This window comes from Ursus maritimus, unplaced genomic scaffold, assembly GCF_017311325.1.
Source record: "Ursus maritimus isolate PB19 unplaced genomic scaffold, ASM1731132v1 scaffold_8, whole genome shotgun sequence".
Taxonomy (NCBI): domain Eukaryota; kingdom Metazoa; phylum Chordata; class Mammalia; order Carnivora; family Ursidae; genus Ursus; species Ursus maritimus.
In genome coordinates this window covers 17,435,689-17,453,155 of record NW_024426996.1, presented here as the reverse complement: position 1 = coordinate 17,453,155, position 17,467 = coordinate 17,435,689, and the positions used below count along the sequence as shown (strand labels likewise).

Here is a 17,467-nt window from a genome sequence, read left to right as displayed (position 1 = left end):
CCAATTCTTACAGCCTTCAGAGACAAAATCAGGCAACCTAATGTAACCACCAACTCCGCAACACTGACAAGGAAACTGCAAAACAAATGAAGTCTGAAATGAGGATCTGCTATGACAGGAGAAAGTAACAGGATTTGGGCTGCTTACAGTTGTACAGAAAACTTCAAAACACGAAACACTTTAAATTAGAAAATATTGTTATAGTGTTAATATTGAATAGTAACACTGTAAGATAGTAGTGCTCATTATATAATATTTGGAAACTACAAGAAAGTGAAAGGAAGGGAAAATCAAATTTTTGCCACTCAGCAGTGTATTAACATGACAGTATAAATTTTTAATAATTTTTTAGTTTTGATTATATAGTGCATAATTTTGTGCTTTTACACTTTATTTTTCCCAGGTTGAAAATTAATTGTAACTATTTTAGTGTAGCAGTATCTTTAATCTCCATATGGAGATTTAGATTTAATAATCTAAAGGATTATTGAAAGCAGACGACCAGAAAGGATCCCTTGTTATAGCCCTCGTTGAAGTGTCTACCCATTTCCACTTTATCCAGTCAATAACCATTCAATTATATTCCAGTTGCAAGAATTCTTCAGAATTACTATCTGAAATATTTCGTACAAAAAGCAGCATTTCTAGGGGCACCTGGGTGTCTCAGTCCATTAAGCATCTGACTCTGGATTTCAGCTCAGGTGATCTCATGGTCATGAGATCGAGTCCCGAGTCAGGCTCTACACTCAGCACAGTCTGCTTGGAATTCTCTTTCCCTCTCCCTCTGCCCTTCCCACTCATGCTCTTTCTCTCTCTCAGATAAATAAATTTTTTTTTTAAAGAAGCATTTCTTCTCTTTTTTTTTTAAAAGATTTTATTTATTCATTTGAGAGAGACGCAGAGGGAGAGGGAGAAGCAGATTGCCACTGAGCTGAGAGCCTGACGTGGGGCTTGATCCCAGGACCTGGAGATCATGACTTGAGCCGAAGGCAGACGCTCAACCACCTGAGCCACCCAGGTGCCCCTAAAGAAGCATTTCTATAAGCATTAGAGCCCACTTCAACTTCAGCATTTTAAACATAGCCAATTGCAAGGCTTACTGCTTAATTCCTCGAATTAACCTCGACCAAACTCTACTACAAATCCACATCAAGTCTACTGCATGAGGCCCTGCCAAACGCTGGGCTACCGACGCTTTACTCTTCATAGCTACTTGGTAAGGCTGACGGGAGGGATTCAGAAAACCGAGCCTGAGAGAGAGGGAGTGCCTGTCGAGTTCACAGACTACTACAGAGCACAGATGGTATTTAGACTCAGCCAGAGTGTAGCTGGAGCTTTCCTACCCCAGAGTTCAGCAGTCTAGTGAAATAAGGGGCTACGATAATAAGGTGTGTGAAAGGTGCTCCAGAAGGACTGGGAAAGTGCTACAAGGGTCAGGAAAAAGCAAGAGAAGGTAAAAATGTGCAAAATTATGAATACTACCACTACCAGGAACAGGTATAAAAATGTGGTTTTCTTAGGGGTTTGTCAAATTATGTAATGACCTCATCTTAGTGGGGACAAATTCAATTAAATTAAGCACAGTGAATTAATGCATTACTGTGCATTTTAGAAGCATGTACTATTTCTGACAGTGGTTTTCCTGTTACCTTCAAATTCCTTTACAAGTAACTAAAGATAGAAGATACAAAAAGAGGTCTGCAACAATCAAAAGTATGAACTTAATTTTGTCCAAAAAGAAGAAACTTTACCCAAAATATTCGTATTATACTATAAGGAGATTGAAATACTGACTTACTTTCCTCCTCCGCTATTCAAAGCTGGTGTTGGCCTAGTAAGCAAGTCCGAAATTTGAGACGATAACTTCGTTTTTGCTGCTGTTTGTTGCTGTACCCTTACTTCGGCTGCATCTGCCAAGTGCATCAGTGTCTTTCTTTCTGGGCTTTCTTCAAAATTCTTACACCCAACACATTTGCATATTGAGGAACACATTATTTTTGCCTAAAAGATTTACAAAAGAAAAGTCTCAAATCAAACCCAGAAAACATTAAGTAGACTCTGTGATCAAATCAGTAGAGAACAGAAATAACTGGTCAACTGACATAAGACACAATGGAAACATCTTTTCCTGACAAATACTAAATGGGCTAACTGCATTGTGCATAGGTCAGATGTCCTAAAGTCTGAGAGTGGCTACACAATGTATGTCTCTGAGCCCTTCCATGTCAAATTTTCCCCCTGATATGAATAACACGTTCTTTATAAAGAATATGAATGATACAATATTAAAAAATAACAGTTATCTGGAATCCAACCACCTCAATAAAATCACCATTAACATGTTACTGACTTCCCACTTAGGCAAAAACACAATTATCACATTAAAGGAATTTCATAGATGCTATTTTCATGACGGATAATCTCCATAATCTTGCTCCCTGAATCCCAGATTCCCCAAACCCTTCAATAGTCCATATTAAACTAGTGTGTCCTTGCATGTAAAAATATGTAAAACATACATTTTTAGGAAAAACACAGCCCTCGTGTTTTTCTTACCTAACAAATACATCAGTCTGTCTTTTTTTTAGGTGGTTCTACAAAATCACACGCTCACTTTCTGCATCTTCGTTTTCTCATGCTACACCTCATGCAGCCCCCCGCCAAGTCATCTAGCATAGACTGAACTCATTCTATTTAATGGCTCGGCAGTAATCCCTCGTATGGATGTGCCACAGTGATGTGGGCATGCGATTGCCTGTTGCTGGGCATTTATTTTGTTTCCAGTTCTTGAGTACCACAAATAATGTATAAAAAGATTTTTTTTATATTTGATGCTTTTATTTCTATGAGCTAGATTTCTAGAATTGGGCTCACTGGTACATAGATGTGGCCAGACTTTTTTCAAAAGGCTATATAACACCTCACATCTCACGAGTGATGTAAAAAGCCTTTCCCATATTCCCCCCTCCAACAGTGTATACTACAGCATTTTTTAACATTTAGCAATCTGACTGGGGGAAAGAGGTAAAGTGAGATCTCATTGTTCTTTCATTTACATTTCCCAGACTAGTAAATTTGAGTATCTTTTGTTGGCTGCATTTTCTTCAGTGAACCCATGTCAATTTAAAGAAACATACTTACTGCCCTTTCACAGTGCCTGGCAAGATAAACAAATCATATTATGATGAACACATTTATCCTGCTCCTTTCTGACAATACACAAATAAATTCTCTCTACCAAGGGAAAAAAAATGGATATACATTTTGAGTTCATTGGTTTACTATGAGCCAGTCTGGGAATCTAACTACAGCAATACTTAAGTATCTAATGGTGAAGAGACAAAATCTCTGACATCAAGGTGGAAAAAGACATACCACTAATGGTAATTTGGATTAAGTATGAAGAACCCTAAGAAAGGTACCAATAATCTAGCAGGAACTCAGGAAGGAGAAATTAAAATGACAGGGTATTCATTTAGCTTTGCTAATTTAACTTCTTTTGTGGTTAAAAAAGGGAGAGGAAAAAAGGTCATAAGGCACAGCCATTCAAATAATGTGGACAGTCACTCATCTACTCAACAAGCCCTGAGAAGTGTGTGAAAGGAGCATGGATGTGTTATCCAGATGCAGACCAACTGGAGCAAAAAAGCCGATAAAATTCAAAAGACTCACAACTGCACACAAACTGTCAGACAACATCACAGCCAATTCACAGTGAGCCAATCGGCTACTGCCAGTCATAGTCTAGTGTATTCCAAGTTTTTCCATTTCTTGAGCTTTTAGAATGACAAATTAGTTATTAGACACTGTGTGTCCTGAATGTTGAGGATTTTATCCTAACAGGGCAGCTTTCTCTCTTCTAACGCATCTCAAACAGCACTGCCTCTTCTACTTCTGTTAATTCTCACATTCAATTAAGTTATTGGTTCTTGTATGTTTGCATTTCACATGCCTCGCATGTACTGACTGTTCAATGCCACAGGCATGGAAGGGCTGCTTTGCCCTTCTGACCCAGCTTTACATCAATTTCCATTTTCTCTCTCTTTTTTTTCTCTTTTCTCTCTTTTTGTCTCTTTGGGTTTATAACTTACATTTTTGACATATTCAGGACAGATTTTGTACGATATGGTTTACAAACAGACGCCACCTATTTCATCAGGTGTTCAAACAAAAGAGTCCATCTTTTCCAAGACAGAATAAAAAACTGAATGTTGGACTGTAAGACCTTATTTAAGAGACTTTCAAAGTATTCTTGATTATATGCAATTTTCATTCATACTGACTTCAGGACTGACAAGAGGTTACCTTACCACACTTCTTGAGAGGAGTACCTGACTTCTACAATCTGTGAATTAAGAATTCATTACACCGAGAATACAGTATACACATTTTGTATGAAAGGGGCATGGAATGGCAGGAACACCCTCTGGAAGCAGAGCAAACCCTACGAGGGGAGAATGCCAGCCTTGGGATTACTTTACCAAGTGCAAGGCTATGGCTTCTGCCAAAACTAAAAATAAGGTATCCCTCTGAACAGGCAGTCTGAAAGACTGAAAATATAATAGATGAGAAGAGCCAACTAACTGTAGGAATGACTCAACTCAAAAGGCTGTGAGGAAAGTTTTAGGTACACCAAGAAAGCAGTACAGTAACACAGGATTAATCTAGGGCATGAATAGATTATTATATTTAAGCTTTGAAAATAAAAATAATAAACTGTCTATAGCAAGAAGGGGATGATTTAAATAGCATCTAAAAATAAACAGTATCTGTCAAAGCAGAGCTCCAACCACTTTCTCCTGGAAAGATGTCTGACCAATAAATAAAAGCAGCTAGTTGTGTGGGATGGTGGAATGGCAAAAATGGATCCAGTCACTTCATGATGACCAATAACCTCAGCCAGCAATACTCCATATGTCTCCTTTCCTATTCTTAGACTCAGAAAGCAAACTTCATAACATAATTGAGTTTTCACAGAGCAGCGCTCTTCAAGAGGACACTACAGGCATTCTAGGCAAGATAAATCTTTACTTTCAGGACTGCCCCCTGGAATGCAGGCTATGCTGTATCCATATACATTTTCAAAAAGCCCACAGAGGGCAGTGGGTAGTACTGCCCCTCAGTTGAGGACCATTGCTAGAGTTTCCAATCCACTCTGATGTTATTTTCACTAAAAATGAATAAACTGGTGCTCTGATTTGCATACTTCCAGGTATAATGATTAAGAAGTTATGAACCGATAGATCATATAATGAGACCCAAAGCATTATGTAATGACAAAACCAAGGTATCATTCCTCTGAAACCTTGCCGGAGAGGCCAGGTCTTCCTCACTAGGGTCCTTGCACCGACTGCACACATTTTCAAACTGCAAGAGCAATTTCCCAGTTTTCAGGTAAATTTTTACAATATATCCTTCCCAAAGTTATTTGCAAAAAATGGTTAGATTATGTTCCCCAACCAGCATCTCACCTCATAGCATTCACAGTAGTTTTTAAGACATCCTGATCGTTTGCAATTACATCCTTTGCTGTGACGTCGATCTGATTCTCCCTCCTTTCCTTTCCCTATCTTAGGCTTAAAAGCTTCTGGATTTCTGTCAAGGCATGCCTATCAGAACAGATCAAATATCAACTTAAGTTCAATCACAGTACACTAAACACTGCAAGAGGAATTAATTTTCATTGTAAAACAACTGAGTTCTACAAAAATCAGGTGAAACCAGAAATTTCTGTCAATTAAATAAAATAAAAAATAATCACCTTTATTGCTTTTTGCCTTTCATTTTCATGTTCCAAATTATTATAACAATTAGTACAATTGCAGTTGTTGCAAAATTCACCATTTGCAAAGCAATCACAATATCTGGAATATAAAAATCAGTGCAAGTCACATAAAAAAGTCATTGTTAAAATAAACAAAACTAGAAATTATCTGATTAAAAGCATTTAGAATGTACTCGGAGCCACCCAGTTAGAGAGTTAATATATACTGACTGTCGACCACGTGAACAGGCTCAAATTTCAAGTCACCGGCTCCTAGAATTTTGGTTTAGAAACTTAGTTCCAGGATTAACTGTTGTCAACACGAAAGCTACGTGATTTTATGTATCTTCAAAGTAAGTTATTTCAAAATCATATAAAAGGGAAAACATGGGCTATCTTCCAGTAGTGGAATAGGCTCCCTTGAGCTACAGTCGTGCTTCTTGGGATTCTAAACTTACCCTTACATGACCAATGCTTTTCCCTTCACTGTTGCAGGCCAAATCTCTTGGTTCAGAACTAATAAGCAAATTAATCATCCAACAATTTTAAAAGTTACTCGGAGTATCACCTCATTTAGGAAGCCAAATATAAAGGTTATAAATAAGGTCAAATTTATGATTATTGAAGATAGAGACTATGTCTGTCTCACGCTGCTGTGTCCCTAACCCCTTCCACCAGTGCCTCATCTATGGTAAAAACTATAAGAGTACTTCTTTGTGAATGAATGAGAGAGTATTTTTACTCTCAGACATTCACGTGCATGTTTGTTTAAATTCTTTAAATATTTAGACTTATGAAACTGGTCTGTTAGGACTTTTTAATTTCATTTGCTTTTATTTTTTATTTTTTTTAAAGATTTTATTTATTTATTCGACAGAGATAGAGACAGCCAGCGAGAGAGGGAACACAAGCAGGGGGAGTGGGAGAGGAAGAAGCAGGCTCATAGCGGAAGAGCCTGAAGTGGGGCTCGATCCCAGAACGCCGGGATCACGCCCTGAGCCGAAGGCAGACGCTTAACCGCTGTGCCACCCAGGCGCCCCTCATTTGCTTTTAAAAGCATTTTCAGCTGTATCAAATAAGTAACAGTAGCAAAAAGACTTACAGTTTCAAACACAGCGATTTTGTACAATTACAGGGTTTTCTGGGCCGACTGGCAGACTCTGATGGGATTATGCTGCACAGACACAAAAGATACACATTTTCATCAATTAAAGATACCTATTAAAAATGAGCAAAGTCTCTGTAAATTCCTCCTCAAATAAAGCTTTAACGAATGTATCCATCTCTAATGAAAGTTTGCTATGTTGTTCCCTCTGCATCAAGTTCAAAAGCAAGTTGTAAGATGAAGACAGAAGTAGAGAGCCAAGATAGGGATTTTTTAAAAAGGAAGTTATTAATAGCTTCTAAAGAACACTCCACAAAAAATACTCTTCCTTCTGAGAGAACTAAAGCTGAAATCTGCTCAAAACTTTTGGGATTCAATTACAAACTGTAGTGAGGAAAAAGGAGTGTATGGGGCTGGAATTGGAGAGAGGCACACTGGTTCCATGCAATTTACTAAGCACTGCCTCTAAACCAATATTGCAAAGGAAGCGGTTCACAGATTTAAAAACCAACGAACAACAACAAAAAGAGGCAAGGACCTAACATAACAATTTAAAAACTAGTTAATATCATTTTTAAAAACATATTCAGGATGAGAGAGAGACAGAGAAGAAGAGACAGAGAATATGTGGCAAAATTGATGAATCTAAGTAAAAGACATTTGGGGGTTCTCTGACTGCTCCTGTCACTTCTCCTCAAAATAAAAAGTTCTACAGAGGCATGCTCATATGGCTTTGAGGAAAAAATATAATATAAATGTATTGTGAAATATATACATTTAATGCTGCATTGAATCTGATCCAACAACTTAACTTACGTATTTTCAGAACACTCACCCATTGAATGGAAGCCTTGCCTGCGTCTGGATACCAGGTGTCCCAGTAAAGTTAGAGTTGCTTGCTATAGACACGTATGAAGACTGCTGGAGCTACACATAAAGAAAGGTAATTTTAGACCATCTTTACAAAAACGCACAATACTCCCAGATGTCATGATCAGTAAGAAACAAATTCATCTACTAAAATAGGAAAAAGAGTACGGAGAATTTCACACAGACACAGTACTTCATGGAGCTCTTTTAAAGACCCAAACTAATACTAGAGGTAGAAACAACGTGAACATTTTAAAGTACTACAGGGTACAAATACGAGAAATCTTTCACAGAGGAGTAAGCCTATCAGGATCAGGAAATTCTAGACGAATGCTCCAAAAGTACAAGTATTAACTTGTATTGGTTAAAACAATGCAATGGGTCTACCTGTAGATAAAATAGGTACTATGCCGATCATTCGTCACATTACAAGTTATAGAGAATGAGAATTACATGGGCACTTTCTACTTTACATTGATTTCTACACAAGAAAAGAGATGCTGATGATAAAAATACGGAACACTCATTTTCTAACCAGTAGCCACATTGAACATACTCCAAAGCACATTTCATTAGAGTACCCAGGTTTCTGTTTCTTTCTCTTATAATCTGAGGAGATCAATTCAACAGTTTAGAACATGGTGCAAATTAGCTGGATTCTTGCATGAAAAAGAAAACTTCTATCTGCTTCCTAGGAGCAGCACTCCTAACCCTCACCAGCTGGATGACATGCGACTTTGTCTCTAAAGATGACCAGGTGAGAGTGGCTGGACAGGTCACTAAAGATGCGTCACCCAGAAATGCATCTCACAGTCCACTCTCCAGGAGCAAGTCCGGGGCACCCTCCTCATATGTGAGGAAGAGCTGGATCGTGTCACGGCACTCTCTAAATGCACTGGGACTCTGACGACTCTAGTTTCAACTTCTCCCCTCTTCTATCTACATAGTCTTGTCCTCTCACCAAACTGCTCTCAGTTCCCAGGTATCTGACTTGTGTATGTGACTTGTGCTGGTATTTCGGAATGCTAGAGATACACAAAGATAAATTCAGAAGTTTTCGTTAGCATCTTAAGATTTTGGAAACAGCCATTTTAATACCAAGTCAGATGTTTTTCAGTAGCTTCAGAATGTGATAGGGCTGTACATCTTTGACCAAATTACCCTTTTTTGATTTTTTTTTTTTAAAGATTTTATTTATTTATTTGACAGAGAGAGAGACAACCAGCGAGAGAGGGAACACAAGCAGGGGGAATGGGAGAGGAAGAAGCAGGCTCCCAGCGAGCAGGGAGCCCGATGTGGGGCTCGATCCCAGGACCCTGGGATCATGCCCTGAGCCGAAGGCAGACGCTTAACGACTGAGCCACCCAGGCGCTCCCAAATTACCCTTTTTGAAATGCAATGACTCCATTTTTTCCTCCTACCTGAGTAACATACTGAGCGGGAAGCACTGCATAGCCCACGTTCCCTGTCCCCGGAGCCGGGGCCAGCACGGTGCCCGGCGGCAGGTTGGTGAGGTTGGGCTGGATCTGCGGCAGTGGGGTGGCAGGCATGATGAGCCGCTGCTGGGGCTGGCTGGTGGTGACTATCTGTGAAGTGGGGTTGATGGGTTTGGGAACAACCTTAGGAAAAAAGAAAGCATATACACGGTGACAGGAATACATTTTACAGCTTCTCCATTCAGTGCGAATCCCCTGAATGTGAATCTTCACTTTCCATTTGAAAAGCGAACTGTCTGTCTGGGAGAAGCTCCGTGACACTCACCTGCTTGACAGTCTGCGCCGAGACGAGTGGAACTGACATCCGCACGGGAGTGGTATTAACCACCACAGGCTTTGCTTTTTAAAAAAGGAGGAAAGGACAACTTATTTACAGGAAATACTGCTTGAACCATTGAAGATACTTAGTTCTTTCAAGATATCCTCACAAAAGACCTTAAAGAATCCCATCTGTTCCCCATTTGGAGCAATCTTAAATCAGGACAGTTACCTTTTAAAATTCTTTAACCCTCTACCAGGGAACTTAGAGCTAAGGTAGCAGCTGTAGTCTATCCGCTTGACAAGGGAACGTTTGTCACTTAAGACAGTCACTGAAAATACTTCGATCTGTATTCAGATGATTTAAACACGCGCTACTAAATCTAGTCAGTTGAAATGTCCTTTAAATAAAAAAACTGCCGCTCAGGAGCTCGAGTAACTATGCTGTTCTATACTCTAATTGCCATGTTTGTATTGAAACCAGAGAAGAATACCATCCTTACATAATTCATTATTTACAGGGTACCTACTGAAAGGCAGCATAGCATGAAGGTTAAGAATATGGTCTCTTAAGTCATTCACCCTGGAGGCTCAAATCCCAATTCTGCTGCTTTCTAACTCTCTTTGCCTGTATCCCCATCTATAACATGGGGATAGTACCTCCCTCACAGGGTGTAAGGATTAAATATGTAAATCCATGAAAATTTATTAGAACAGTATCCAACAAACAGTAAGTGCTCAATAAATGTTAGTTGCCATTAACGTCATTATTACTATATAAATGGCACTGTGGACTGTGTTCCAAGGAAGCTAAAAGAGATTTGCTCAAAGAGATTACACTCAAGTAGAGCTGATTAGACATGTACCCAATAAAATCAACATGGTTAAGAAAGAGAGTGCCGCGGAGTCCAAGGGAAGCAGAACGTATGTCTGACCGGCAGAGGATGGGAATACGAAAGGGTGTGTGGAGGGCACAGTGTCTGAGATGGGTCCTGATCAACGGTCAGGCTGCGGAGAGGGCACACAGACCGGAGCAGGGCATCCCATGCAGAGGCAGGAGCGTGAGAAGTAGGGGCTTGATGCTGGAAAGCGGCAAAGCATTTCACAAAATGCTGGTGAACAGACCAGTCTGGTTGGAGCCCAGGGTGAAAGTAGGCAAGCCCAATGTCAGGATCTTGAGTGTCAGGGTTGAAATCTGCATATTTCATCTGTATTTTTTAATTCAGTAGGCAATGAGAAGTTTCTGAGGATTAGAAATATGACTGGAATAGCACAAAAAGAAACTGTTTGGTAGCAGCGTGCAAAACAGAATGGAGTTGCACGAAACAAGGAAAGTTAGAAGAGTGTACACACTGAGGGTCTTCTTGGGGTGACAGAGCTGGGGACAGACATGAGAGAGCAGTTGCAAGAGACAGGGTGGAGGTGAAAGGAACATGAATTACCACCTGAGTGGATGGCAGAAACTGCACGTATAAGGGAAGAAGACGTAAGTCATCGTGAAGCTTTCAAGTGACCTGGAAAATGACAGCTACCAGAACTAAAACGTCCAGGATGAGAAGATTTGAAGGGAAGATGAACCCCGACATAGAGAAAAGCTATGATGAAATTCAGGAGAGAGGCTGACACTAGACCTGTACGATTTTTAACACTGCCTACTGCCACTTCCACAGTCTAGAAAAGGGACTAACAAGACAGGAAGGATAGCCCTTCCGGTTTTACTTATGCAAAAAGACCTAGAGCCTGGTCTGAAAGAGGGAGGTTGAGATAATGGGATCTAAACTGCTCTGCACAATAAGAGACTTCCTTAGATAAAAGCGCCTGGGAGGATTGATGGCTAAAGACAGAAAGCTGAGAGTCCTGGAAGAACATCAGACAGTATTCTGACCTAAAAGGGAGTGGGACCCTGCAGCAAGAGGACAGAGGGGAAACAGGGAGACCTCCAGAAAGTGTTTTAGTGGTGATGACTGCATCTCCCCCGATGCACTAAAAACCACTAAACTGTATGCTTAACGAGGGTAACTTTTATAGTACACACGAATTAGAGCTCAATAAAGTTGCTGTACCAAGAGTGTAGGAACAGAATTATAGGAGCAGTGACATCTGATACTGGATTTAAAATTATGTCCTGTTCTGATTCTCTTCAGTTGCTTTAGCTTTAGTTAAGTTGTAATAACCACCACAGGCTGGTCTCAGCAATACTAAAAAGAATTAAAAGGTGAAGTAAAAGGAATTAAAAGCCTGAATTCCTGCTTGGAACTTGGAGAACAGACCCCCCCCCCCCCACCACTTGCTCCTTGGAGAGGAATGCTGGTCATCGTTCCATGAGCACACTGAGCCGCAGTTCTGAAGCGGCTCCAACAACCAGAGAAGGTAAGAACTTCCTGGTGGTCTCTGCAACGATGGGAAGGAGTGTGTGGTCTACCCTCAGTCACATCAAGTGACAGATGCAGACAATTTTTATTTGGATAATAAAGGGTAACTGTCTCCACGCACGTGGGCATATATGCGTGCGCGCACACACACACAGCTAGGAAATTTGAGAACTCTAGGTTTACATTAGCTTGGCATCTGCATGCTGAGTTTTCACTAAGCCTGGGAAATAAAGAAAATATAAAACGAAGTGGTCAGAAAAGAGAATGCTACACATTACCCATGGAAATGGGGACATACTGGTGTTACATAACTACGTCAATGGTCTGTATTTCTCCTCCTCCTCAACTTTTGAGCACAGTCCCACATTACTATTACTGCCATTTTCACAGAAGCTGGAATAATCTTTTCTTTTTTAGTCTTGAACAGAAATTCTGAACAATCCTCTTAGAACAGCCTTCTTCCAAATTTTAGAAACCATACATCCAAGGCTTTTTAATTTATTAAATTGACTTCCTTACCAAGATGGTAGGAGATTACATTCTAAAGAATTGAACCATGAACTCTTCTGGATCTTTCTACTGTGCTGCCTGCTATCCGGCCAGCCATGAACATGGTGGAGCCTGTGAATACTGGTTTTGTATGGCTTTGGTGAGAAATGTACGAGATGAGCCCAAGTCCCTTTCGCATAAGGAAATCCCTTATTGGAAATTAAGCCCTTAGAAAGACATATTAATACATTCGATGAACTAGATCAACTATTTTCATGTATCTCTAATAAAAATTATAAATTCATTATTTCTGTGAAATAATATATATTTTGTATACCCAGGCCTCTTATGGGATAGGAGAGCAAACAGAGAAGGCTACGGGTGGACGTAAGGGCAATCACATAGGTGGTTGTGGACCTGAGTGGGTGGGAAGACGGTAGACACAGGGAGAACTGAAGAAGTTCGAGAGACAGAAGGGAGGACAGAGAGGGAAAGCTGAAAGTGGAAAGCAAAAAAGAAAGACGCAGGGAAAAAGAAGGAGGGGTGTGTGTGTGTGTGTGAGGGATTTCCAGGAGGCAGAGAGCATATAGCGGTAGAGAGAGGCAGACAGACAGATATAAACTTGGAAAAGAAGGTACCAATAAATACACTAGAATTATGAACTGTCCAACCTATTCCTCCACTCTTCCTGGATCTTCAGCGTCTTTTCTACTTGTACCAAAGGCTTATTATTGAAAAGGAAATTAGTATAAACATTACACTGGAAATGGGTCTCAGCATACGGTACACATACCAACACACACACATAAAATATAACCAACGGTACCTAACGGCTGCTTTATATCATGATCACCATCTGAGTAAACCACATTTGCAGCACCTCTTTTAGTGACCTGCTAAGTTCAAGTACTGAGAGAATATAAAATTTGGCTCCCTTAGCACTACGCAAGTTTCATTTTCCTTTCATTAAGAACACCATAATAAAAGATTTTCTTCTAAAATCAGTTTAAAAAGGGATTAGAAAATATAATTACTTGATAGGTCTAATTTTAATAGAATACATACTAAAATACTATTTCCCTCACGTATCCTCTAGTTTCTCCCAACTTAAAAAAATAAATTGGTTTTCTCTTCGACAGTTTCCCTCAGGTGAACAAGCGATCAGCAATAGATAGCTCCAACCCTCTGATCCCTTAGTAAGTATGAAGAAGCAAACAAGTGGTCTTTAATTCCTCTATTTACATCCAGTAAATAATAAATCATTTACTTGCCATCAATTGCTTTTTGACATTGAAGGGATAGGCAGCAGTCTTCTAAGACAAAAAAAATTTGGCCCAAACTGTAAACTGTCCTGATCCTTTCACACCATTCAACTTCTCACAAGCAGATAAACATGGAGAGTGGTTGTGTGTGTCTGTGTATATGTACCAGGTGAGAGGAAGGGTTAAACACAAACAGAAAATGGAAGGTTTATAAGCAGAAATACCCCCCAGGAAAAGTACAACTAGGCAAAATAACAGAATATTTTAATTGCTTTTTATTAGCAATTACAGATTCAAAATGAGTAAAGGATGAAAGTAGTATCAGGTTCTTAGACCTTGCCTACCAGTCATTTCAGCTGATCCAAACCCTACCAAGCAGCTTCACAGTTTAGAAAATAAGATAATTCCGTTTCATCTAAATTTGTCCCACTCAGACCAATGACAGGCTTATAAACGAGCAATATAATGGCTCCCCCCAAAGTGATGCACGACGCTGCCGGTCTGGTAGTAGAGTACACTGCGCACCCACTTCCGGCAGAGGGAAAGACTGTATTCATACACAACTAGGACTCTATTTTGCTGTCTTCTGCAATAGTTGCTGATGCGTACTCTCAGCTGAAATGCCATTCTTAATCAGGATTTCAGCAAGAAAAGGACCAATGTTCTTCAATAATGTTCAAAGAATCAATTACTGTTTTTAAAAAATGGTTACTAACCTTGCTGGAGAGGTTGAGTGTTTGTACTGGGATTCTGACTAACTGGCTGGCTTGAGCTACTGGCTGTGGTGGCAGTAACAAGTCGGACATAATGAAACTTGCTTCCAGGCACTTGAATCTGCTGGACATTGGGAGCAGTTGCCAGAGGAATAATTGTCTTAAACTGTGATGTGCTCACGCCTCCAACAGTGATGGTCTGCACAGCTGATTTCACTGCCTAGTAAACAATACAACACGGCTGTCGTTAATCTGGGGTTTAACTTTCCTACCCTTTTAACTTATGACAATCGCTCAAGTAAAAAAGTATGTTCCTGTATTTCATCAAAAGCTGTTGCAAGGAACAACCTGTTCAAAGAGAAATGAAAAGAATAGTAATGAATACAGGAGTGAAACCAAAATTAATGAGTTCTACCTTCCATCTCTAGTGGTTACTTCCTTGAGAATCCAGGTCAGATGACTTGCTATGAAGAAATTATTACTTAAGTTACAAGAACTTACTCAGTTTTGTTAATATCTATGAGTAAAGAATCATTTTAAAACTCCCAGAATTAAGCCTCATATTCAACACAGAGAAGGCGATGCAGACACTTGGCTTTATTGCTACCCACCAAATTAACTAGGACAAATTTCATTTTTACATCTTCTAAAAAAGAAAGAAACCCAAAAGAAAAGTCCATCTTATACCCTCATTAAGTGTAGTCGATTCAATTGTATCTGCAGATAAAAATGTACCCACTAACATATGGGTTTAAGGGGCCAAATTTGGTCCAAAATTACCCCAATTTTGGTTGTCTAAGGAAACTAATTTGGGGAGATTGAAACTTGAGTCAATATAATCATTTTAATAATTTTGAATCCTTTCCTTTATTCTGATAAACAGCAATGTGACTTCCCAAAAAGCTAAATGAAACATCAGAGGCAGAACTGAAGTCTTTCAAGATGTTTTCACTTGATGTTTAACCAACATACAATGGGTTCTTCTCCAAAGCAAAGGTCCAGACCAGATTCTCAACCGGTTCTGCGGTATTATTTTATAAAGAATTACATCCCCACCTATTCTTCAAAGAGCCCTCATGCTTTAAGACAACTGACATGATGGAGGAAATCTATATTATGTGAATAATAATTTATGAAAGAATAATTCTTAAGAATCTGAACATTTTCATAAGAGCTCAGAAAAAAAGAGAGAGAGGAATACAGGCAATAGTCAAAGGAGATTACTTCAGCATAAAATGATTCACATCTTATCACCGGGCAGGGGCACCACCAAACAGATTTAAAACAAAGATAAGAGACAACAGCCGCAACAGTCATGGGTTAAATGAAAACATAAAGCTTAAGAAAAGGGATAAAATGTTTACATATGGAAGCTATTGAAAAATCAAGCAAGCATGAGACAAAAATATACAGGGATGCAAGAGACATAGCCCTTCCTATCACAGCTCCTAGAAAAAAATACTATCCTAAACAAGGGGCCTCAAGCATAGTAAATTTATCGGGTACTAGTATGTATGAGGGACAGTGCTTTTAAAACTCTAAATAAGATGATCTGATTTAAATCTAGCAGCCACATTATGAGCTAGGTATATCATGGCACGAGTACAGGGGCTGGTTTAGTGAAGTTTGCAGAGCACACCTTTTTCCGTCTCTTTACTTTCAACTTTCCTGCATCCTAAGCTTCAAGCTACAACTCTTACGAGATGTATATAATTGGGTCTTTAAAACAAAAATAAGATCTGACTGTATTTTTAAATCAGTATGTGTCTGTCTACATCTTGTATAGTTATATATAGAACATAGTTATTTAGGGGCGCCTGGGTGGCACAGCGGTTAAGCGTCTGCCTTCGGCTCAGGGCGTGATCCCGGCGTTATGGGATCGAGCCCCACATCAGGCTCCTCCGCTATGAGCCTGCTTCTTCCTCTCCCACTCCCTCTGCTTGTGTTCCCTCTCTCGCTGGCTGTCTCTATCTGTGTTAAATAAATAAATAAAATCTTAAAAAAAAAAAAAAGAACATAGTTATTTAAAGATCTGGATTTAAATCCACCATTGTACTGTTTCCTTTTTGAACCACCGGTCCTCTTCTGTTTCTTTTTTCTCTCCTTTCTTACCTTCTTTTGGGTTAAATATTTTATTATTTCATTCCCCCTCCCCATATTAGCTTTTTATTATACATTATGTTACTAATCTTTTACTGGTCACCCTAGAGATGACGACGTACAAAGTAGGAATTAAATTAGTACTTCACCCATCACCCAGGAAATGAAAGAACCATAGAACACTGACCCCATTTACTCTTGCCCCATCTTTGCACTATGGTTAACTATTCTAATTCTACATGTAATTTTACCTCCACAAAACACTCATTTAAAGGCACCCACAAATTTACCCTTTCTGTTCTTCCTGTGTTTTCCTGCTTCGAAGCACAGATGATTTAGGATCATTTTCCTTCTGCCTAAAGAACTCACTTGAGGATTTCCTTAAGTATGGGTCTGCTAATGAGGAAGTCTCTCCATTTTATTTCTCAAAAAATGTCCAGTCCTTTATCTGTATCTACTTTATTGATAAACTCATCTATTAAACTCTTTATCTCTGTTTTAAGTTTCCAGTTTGAAAATATTCATCTGATTCTTTTTTTCTTTTTTTTCAATCGAAGCATACTTGATGCACAATGTTACACCAGGCTCTGGTTCATCAGATTCATTCTTATAAGTTTCTAACTCTCTGTTGAAATTCTTCACCTTGTTAAATAAATTCCTGAATATATTAATCGTAGCTATTTTAAAAGTCTAAGTCTGATAACTCCATTACCTACATTTCTTGGTTTTGAATAATTTTGTCTGGTTGCCTCATGTGCCTGATGATTTCTGACTAAATGCCAGACATTGTTTATGAAAAATTAAGCATAATTTGAGGCTCTGAATGATGTTATATTCCTCCAGAGAAAATTTACTTTGGCTTCTGGCAGGCATTTAAAAGCAGGGGCAGATTTTCCTAAACCAATCACAAATTGAGCTGATCTGAAGCAGAGCTTCAATCCTCCAGAGGCCCTGTCTATTTCTGGTTCACTCTTCCCCTATATAGTGGCCCCAACTAGGAATTGGGTCTTTACAGGCTTCTTTCGGGCCTGACTTCAA

At 39.3% G+C, this 17,467-nt stretch overlaps 1 protein-coding gene across 7 annotated transcripts in view; it reads right to left on the bottom strand.

Annotated features, from left to right (window-relative positions):
- LIN54 (lin-54 DREAM MuvB core complex component) overlaps positions 1-17,467 on the bottom strand; it is an 82,165-nt gene that overhangs the window by 4,189 nt on the left and 60,509 nt on the right. For all 7 annotated transcript variants that reach the window (XM_040625197.1, XM_040625200.1, XM_040625198.1 and 4 more), the window contains 8 exons: positions 14,333-14,549; positions 9,501-9,574; positions 9,161-9,358; positions 7,705-7,796; positions 6,867-6,938; positions 5,762-5,864; positions 5,472-5,609; positions 1,799-2,001 (listed from right to left, as the gene is read on the bottom strand). In XM_040625197.1, the coding sequence (XP_040481131.1) occupies positions 1,799-2,001; positions 5,472-5,609; positions 5,762-5,864; positions 6,867-6,938; positions 7,705-7,796; positions 9,161-9,358; positions 9,501-9,574; positions 14,333-14,549 (1,097 nt within the window). The remainder of the gene's footprint in view (positions 1-1,798; positions 2,002-5,471; positions 5,610-5,761; positions 5,865-6,866; positions 6,939-7,704; positions 7,797-9,160; positions 9,359-9,500; positions 9,575-14,332; positions 14,550-17,467) is intronic.